General features: G+C 35.0%; 1 protein-coding gene across 1 annotated transcript; it reads right to left on the reverse strand.

The window, feature by feature from the left end:
* Nucleotides 1-3283: 3283 nt before the first annotated feature.
* Nucleotides 3284-4036, reverse strand: LOC141648658 (uncharacterized). The gene has a single exon (XM_074457384.1). It carries the CDS (start codon nucleotides 4034-4036, stop codon nucleotides 3284-3286), a length of 753 nt encoding a protein of 250 aa, XP_074313485.1.
* Between the last annotated feature and the right edge of the window lie 4594 nt (nucleotides 4037-8630).

An 8630-nucleotide genomic window follows, 5' to 3' on the forward strand; every position in this document is an offset into this window, starting at 1 on the left:
GGACCAATCACAAGTCGACAACACATTCACTTACTTTTCTTACACCTCACTAAAATAATATTTATCCCTCACTCTCATACTCCTTTCAACCGGTCACTCACTTCCCTCCTTCCTTTCCTTTTTCGAGCAACAACAACAACAACTTACAGTACAACCAAAACATGAACACCATTGATACTCGTCCTTCAAACTGAGATTTCTCCTTCATTTCTCGATCGTTTTCTTTGATTATTCTTGCGCCATTCTCTTCCCTTTTCCGTCCTTTAACTTTCTAGGTAAGAAAGTTCACTCTTGTGGAAATTTCGTTTTCGCCCATCTTACAAAAGTCTCGGTTTTTGTCTTAAACAACTCGTTTTCTTGCTTCTAGGTGAAGATTTTGAAGAACCGGAGGGAGACTCGTGCTTTGTGGACTAGTTACTTGAAGATTAAAGAGCTTTCGGGGTAACAGTGATAGGTTACTTGACAAAGTGTCGAAATTTCGTCCCTTTAACTCGGTTTTTCACTCTTTTGTCATAAAGTTTGGTTCTTTGTGCCTTACTCATGTGTGTGGTTGAATGTGTGGTTTTATTAGTCTTTCACATGCTTGTTTGAAGTAGTTTTCATGGCTTGTTTTCTCCTATGAAGTTTCGGGTATGGGTACGTTTTAGCCGAGTGCTTTTCCGTCTCAAAAGACGGGCAGAAATGGCCTGTTTTACATGGTATTTTCGAGTGTTGTTGGAGTAAATGTAGTGGTTGTTAATCGTGTGTTAATTGTGCTTTGTTTCCATCTCAAACTCGTCTTCCATGCCGTCTTAATATTGACTCGATATGGACTGATTTGGACTCTGTTTTGGAGCCGTGAAAGGACCGATTTGGACTCTATTTTGGAACGATTTTTATGGTCTTTCGGGACTGATTTGAGCTTGCTTTATACGTATCAAATTCATCTTGTTTATACTTGAAAAACTCGTGTTAAATGTCTCGACATGGCCCGTGTTTGGCACGGTTTTGGTGGCTGTTTCTGGACTGTTTGGCAGCCGTGGGAAGTGGCTGTGTGGGCTGCTATTTAGCGGGTAAATGGTGACTATTTCGGGGTGTGTAGGTGGTTGCTATAAATAGTAATATCAATGTGTATTCCCGTCTCAAACATGCTCATGAACTCGTCTTGTGGTTTACATGTATTGTCGCATTGGGTAAGTGATTGTAAGGGCTTTTTGGACCGACTTTGTAGTGGTGTGAGCCACGGTGGGGCTGACCGTGGGGGCTGGCAGGGGACCTGGTTGGGTGGTAGCGGTGGCTGGCCGTGGGTTGGGAGCATGGCCACGGCCTGGCCGCAGCTAGGGTGGTTAGGGGTTGAGTAGTGGGTTAACCACCTTGTTTCCCTTCTTCCACTACTTTAGTGATTTATGTGGTGTTGGTAATTGGGCTTGTTTTTATTTTAGGCTATTGGGCCATATTGTGTTGTGTTTTGTTAAATTGGGCTTGTTTATACTTTATGTTATTGGGCCATTTTTATAAGATGGTGTAGACTTATGAATGACCCACTTGTAGCTATTTACGTTTCATCTCGTATTTGACATAACGTAAATTATTTATTACCGCTTGTTATATTTTATTCAACTGGCATGTATATTTATGAAATAAAATGCTTATCAATATAATACAAGTATGAAAGATTTATTATAAATAATTACTTGTGAGGAGTAATATTCTTATGATAATGCCTTTATGCTATACCTTACTGCTTGACTTATCTTTACGCCCTACTTGTGCCGATCTGCCAAGTATGGGTTTATCTCATTTTTTCCGCCTCTTTTGGACTGTCCTGCCGAATGTGGGTTCTCGACTTCCGATCTGTCATTCGAGTCTTGGATGCGGACTGTCCTGCCGGATGTCGAATCGGGAACTCTACTGTCCCGAGAGTCTGGCCAGATTTAGACTAGGACTGAGTCATTGTGATCTTTATTATCGTCCTACAAGGGGAATTATATCTAATGAGTAGTAAAGGTCTTGCTTGGTTATAGTTATATATTGACATATGTCATTCGTGGCAAGAGCTACGCCTTATATTGATTGGATGTAGGTGTCTTTGGTCCTATCGGATACTAGAGGTGAGATGCAATCCTTCTAGTTGCGATATGATCGCCGGGATTGATGCTCCCATCCGTTCTTATGGTGAGATGCAAGCCATAAGTATGAATGTGACTTTAGTAGCAACGTCCCGTGCAATGTTTGTTAAAAGGTTTTCAAAGTAATGGCTATAGTTTCCATTCATGTATTTTGTATTGATTGATCACTTACTTACCTACTTCATATGATTCAAATCATAATCTCATATCTATGTCATATTTCCTTGAAATGTATGCTTTTGTCTAAATGACCGTATTCTTGTCTTTCTTATTATTTAATTATCCCACATGAATAGTTGAGTCTTTATTATGCTATTATTGATCTATCTTGTTCCCTCTCATTTAATTGTCATGTTTAAATATAGAGTTTGATGTCCATGTCATTTGTAATTATCTTACATGATTTACCTATTTGAGTTCCTTGTTATGTTTGTTTCGACAATTTGTGGCTGGGAGAACCTTGAGTTACTCCCCACTGACTGTGACTTTCATGTTTACATGAATGACAAGTTTGTGAAGAGGCATTTGTTGGGTTTAGACGTGTGAGCTAGCGAGCACCTTGGATTAGTAGTCTATCTTGTAGGATTGCTTAAACTCGCCCTTTATCGTCTTGTCATACGAGGGATATATTTTCCCCCATATTTGACTATCATGTTTGTATGAACTTAATTTTATTTCCACATACTTTATCTTGTTATAAGTTTTATTGAACCCACGCTAACTTTTAAAAGTTTCAAAAATTTCCTAAAATTCCGTATTTTCTTATTGTATTTTCTTAGCGTTTTTTTTGCGGGGGTTCACATGTGTGCTGGATTTAGCAACTACATTTTTTTATTAAATCACTCGTATACACACTTATCAAAGTAAGCTATAATTACGGTTTCAAAAAAAAAGTAAGCTATAATTACAAAAGTTCACTTGAAAATTAATCTCGTTTTTCTTGAATTCTCTATAGTGCGCGAAGTGTTAAAATTAGCTCTTCATAACTAAACTTTTAAAATATACAATAGCTTCTTATACTTTTCCGAAATATTATTGTGCTTTTTTATATTAGGAAAAAAACATAGTAAAATTATGTGATTGTGTACTTTGGTAAAAATTAACTTATGATAAGAAAAAAAAATCTTGTAAAAAAGACTCCTATTTTTTTTTTTTGAAACCCAAATATATGATCATTAATTCAAATCAAGCAAACGTTCAACAACCTCAGGTAATCTCTCCGACCACACAACTTTACCCGCGCGAACTGGTAACACATGTGCGAGCTCATGAGCTATCACATTGTTAGCCCTACTAGTAAACGACCACGCAATAGAAATAAACGAATTACAAATACGCAAAATATCACCAAGAACAAGAGAAAACATGCTCCGTCCCGTCTTCCGCCTTTTAAGAGCATCAATGACTTGGGAGCAATCGCTTTCCACCTCCACCGTCGTGTGCCCTGCTTTTGCCGCTTCTTCGAGGCTTTCAAGGATCGCAACCGCTTCCGCTACATAAGGCTCCCAAACTTCTCTCCGACTGTTCGCCAATCCCCATAACACCTTCCCCGTTCCATCCCGACATACCGCACCCACACCCACCCATATCCCTTCTTTCACACCGGCATCAACATTTACTTTAACCAACCCCACCTCCGGTGCTTTCCACCCCGTTCCACCTTCACTGTCTCCAGCCTTCACCCCCACACCCTCACCCCTTTCGCCACATCCCCTATCCCCCTCCACCTCTTCCATCACCCTCCATACCTGGTTCACAATATCACTCACCTCTGCTTTATCCCCTTCGAAAACCGCCTTGTTCCGAGCTTCCCAGACCGCCCAACAACCAATCATCATTAGGCCATACTCCCTCTTATCCATGTCGTGCCAGCATCCCTCAATCCATTCCCGAATCCCCATAATATTAGCCGTCTCCTCATTCACCATATGTAGCTCCTATATTTTGGTTTATAAGCTAGCTTTGTTAAATAATATTTCTCAAATGTTAAATAAGTAAGTATTTCATATCACCATATGCTGCTCTTTAGTTTGAAGGATAAGTTTTTTAGTTATTTGGATATAAAAATTACTTCGTAATACTTTTTAATTTTTATATGTAAAATAATACTACTAGTACCAAGTATTCTTTTGCTCAAGAAAATAAATTACTAATATTCAAGAAAATAAATCACTTCTCGGCTTCTCGCTCAAAATCTAACACTCTACAAACTGCGCCATCTTCAATTACTAATCTCCCTATATACTAAGAGAATAAAAACTATGAAAAGTTTTCGCTCCAAAGTGCACTTAATTAAATAAGGAAACAAATAATTTTTTCTTTCATTAAACCATTATCCTTACATTAAACTATAATCTTTTCATTAAAATATAAAATATAATATTTTTAATTTAAATAAAAGACTGTTTGAGAATTAGAAAATAAAATAATTAAAATACACATTTCATGAAATTACCTAATTATTTTGATTTGTTTTACCGATCAGTTTTTTTTTTTCTCAAATCAAAATGCAATGAGGTGAAATGAAATTAATGAGATGTCAATCTATTTTGGATGAAAACTCAAATAACGGCTATTATAATTATATCCATTTATCTTATCTGATTTTATTAACAACGTCATCATTTAATGTAGATGCTTTTAGTGGATGCAGTAGTATAATACGAGTATTATTTTTAAAAATAATGTTGACAAAATATTTTGAGTAAACATAATCTTATTCGGGTTAAAGCTATTGAAGTTTCTCTTTTCCAACTCTTAATATGAAATACTATCAATAGTTGATTTTATTATTAAATTTCTAATGAAGTTAAATAAATAACAATTTAATTATTATAATCTCTAACACTCTTATCTAAAAAACCGTACATTTGTACGAGAACTACATTAGTTATATACTCCACACACAGTATAATACATATAATTAAACTTAAAGATTTTGGGGTTTTAAAAAACGGGGCCCTGTGCAACCGCACGGGTTGCACATGCCCAGGGTCGGCCCTGAAAACGAATCTAAAATAATTTATATACTCAGTCACTAATAAGCATTCAATAAAAACATTCCGTAAGTATTTAAATCCTCTTTACATTAATTATGACGGTTTTAGGAGAGATTCTGATCTGAGTACGGAAGCGATTAAGAGCAACAAACGTTGCTTGTGGTGAGAATCGAACCCGCCTTGATTCACGAAGGTGATAGGTTAGTTTCTCGAAGGATATTTGACTGGAATTCGCCTAAATTCGAGTCAATGAAGGTTTAAATAACGACGCCGATCGATATTTAAACGGGATTTGTGATCAAAACTTGATCGTTTTCTGAGACTTTATTTATAACTTGAATGAATAATAAGCTAATACATATGCCCTATTTATAGTTATTAAAATTACTCCTAGTCGAATTAAAAGACAACTACTTCGAGACTTCTAATTATGCCAAGATACATTGCTTTCACTACTACAAATGAGCACTTGGGCCACGGCTAAATTCGTGGCGCAAGTGCTAAATTTCCGTGGCTAAATCATTTTGCCACGGGAATACCTTCCGTGGCGCAAGTGGCCGTGGCAAAGAGATAGCCACGGGAAAAACAAGAACGTGGCTATTATTGAATTTTTGGCCACAGACTGTCTCGTGGCTAATAACTCCCGTGGCCAAAGAAATTTCCCGTGGAGAAAAAATAATTCCCGTGGCAAACAATATATATGAAAATTAAACAAATAAATCGTAAAATAATTTATTTATTTTTCACAATGGGTATTTTATCATATACGGAACCGTGACAATCTAGGTAATTGGTTCGCTAGTTAACTTGATTCATTTGAACGTTATTTCGTTTCATGAGTCATGCATTTGTGAGCATCAGAGAGGCTTCCCAGGAGGTCACCCATGCCAACACTACTCTCACCTGAGCACGCTTAACCGTAGAGTTCTTTTGATGTGCCACCGAAATTGAATGTTACCTTGTTGATATAATTAGCACTTTGAATCCTTTTAAGTTTATTTTTTTTTATTTCAAATCTTACCTTTAGTACTATTTAATTACATAAATTTTACGTGTTTTACAAATTTTTGCGGGAAAAACATTATTTGGCCAAAACAACTAAATTTTCGACATTAACCTCTTCATTAATGATTTTGACATCATTTTTTTTTTGCCGAAGTCAGTAAAACATTTTCTCCAAAAAGTAAAATTAATAGTGTTTTCCTAACATTATTTTATTTATTTTGTTGATCGACATACTTATTTTCATTTCTCATGTACTCAATTTTTCGTATATTTTTCTACGCAAATTATATTGTATAACCGTCGTACCTGCGATATGAAAAATGAGACCATTTTTTGGTAAAATAATGACCGCTTTTTATAAATAAAGGTTTTTTTTTCCCCAAAGTGATCACTATTAACCAAAAATTAGTCACTTTTTTACCCAAAAAACACGAAAAAGACTATTGTACAAAAAGAATCGCTTATTTTCCTAAACTGATTTCTCTTTGTTATGATTTATCGTTTCTTTTCTCAAATTTTCACATTATTTGCTCATGTGACTTTATATTATTATAATTTATATGCTTTTCCGTGTGATGCGCTCATTTTAGGTGAAAAAAATTTCCAAATTTTTTTTCTCAACAACTTAAATTTTACGTAAATTTTTCATGGTACCCTCGAATTTTGATAGATTACATATGGTACCCTTTTTTAAAGTTTTTATATATGGTACCCCTGTATTTACGTTTTTCAGTCCCAGAATACCCTTTGACAAACTTCGGTCATAACGCCGCTACTCATATGCCTTTCGACGCCTTTTTTTGTTATCTAATACACTATCAATTCATCATCAAATAATACCTAAATCATTATTTTATCTAATAAACTAACATTTAGTACCTAAATAATATAACAATAACAACATAACATACTCAATTACACATCAAATTACTTATAGGAGTAACGACGTTATGACGGAATTTCCCAAAGAGTATTCTCGGGAATGAAAAAGATAAACATAAGGGCAACATATGTAGAAACTTAAAATAAGGGGTACCATGTGTAATCTGGCAAAGTTCGAGGGTACCATGGGAAATTTCCGTAAATTTTATATCAAATTCAAATTTTTCTATAAATATCATACAAATAAAGTTGGAAATCAAAGTTTGAATGAAACAGTTTAACAATATATTAATTTTAGATTTCTCAAAGATAGATGGTAAATAAGGTGTCGTTTGGTTGCCTCATTAAAAGTGGGTGAATTGGAAATTCACGTGAATTGAAAAAATGGGGGTCGTTTGTTTGCCCAAAATCACGTGAATTGCATTTTCCTAGGAGTTTCCGATTCCTCCATTATGGAGGAGTTTAATTACCTAGCCCCTCCTAGGTAATTGGAAACTCCCGCATGAATCCAACTCCCGCATGCCAACCAAACAAGTTTTGGACAATTCACGTGAATTGACCAATTCACGTGTTTTGTAAAATCACGGGAAATTAATTCCCGTATAGCAACCAAACGAGGCCTAACTTTTTTATTCAATTTGATATGCTATATCTTTAAATGTGATATGATCATTTAAGATTGTTATTCAAGATTATAAAGTTTAATTTAAATAAGTAAAAGAAATTCACGACTTTAATAAACAGAGTTATATATTAAAACAAAATTTTTAAATTATCAATATTTTGAAAAACCTACAAAACATAAATGTGATTTGTAAAAAAATCAAAAACTTTTCTTAGCTTGCATATAAGTTTATAAAATTTTAAAATTTCTTATTAAAGTAAATAAAACAATAAAATAATTAAATTAAATTAATCAAAGTGTTTCTAAAATTTTATTTTCAAATATATTTTCATAATATTATATTTGATTAAATTTCATTCAGATTTAAGTTGGAAAAGATACTCGTCACGGGTGTTTGTTTGTTCGTGGCTAAAAAATTATTTGCCATGGAACAATTCGTGACTAAATAAAATTTTGCCATGGGAGTAACATGGCCCGTGGCTAAAATGATTATTTGCCACGGGTGTAGCCTAATTCGTGGCGGAAGTGACTTTTTGCCACGGGAAAAGTTATCCCGTGGCATAAATTTTTTTCCAAAATAATGAATAAGTTTTTCCCGTGGCTAAGCAAATTTTAGCCACGAATTATGAATTCCCGTGGCATAATTCGTGGCGCAAGTGATGATTTGTTGTAGTGTTTATTTTCCTAATCGATATCGAATTCTTAATTCGATTCCTACTGGCAGCCACATGCCATTATTCTTTCCTAAACTGATACGGAGTATATAATACTAATATTACTGAATACTAATTGCTACGTCCTAGTATAATTAGTACTCCAACTCCACGATTAATTCTCTGCCCAAACATCGCCATTATTCTCGACTCAGCTTCTTGTTCATTTCTTCCCTGGTTCGAATCCTGGCTAGCACTCAAATCCAAGCTTATTTCATCATTGACGTCATCGAGGATTGTATCATCCCCCCCCCCTTTGAAAGGAATTGACCTCAATTCAGCTATGCCATCATCATTG

Source organism: Silene latifolia, chromosome 3 (genome assembly GCF_048544455.1).
Source record: "Silene latifolia isolate original U9 population chromosome 3, ASM4854445v1, whole genome shotgun sequence".
NCBI classification, from domain to species: domain Eukaryota; kingdom Viridiplantae; phylum Streptophyta; class Magnoliopsida; order Caryophyllales; family Caryophyllaceae; genus Silene; species Silene latifolia.

What these genes read in the sequence shown, in the direction of transcription:
- LOC141648658 (XM_074457384.1), bottom strand. Translation starts at nt 4,036, where the DNA reads ATGGTGAATGAGGAGACGGCTAATATTATGGGGATTCGGGAATGGATT.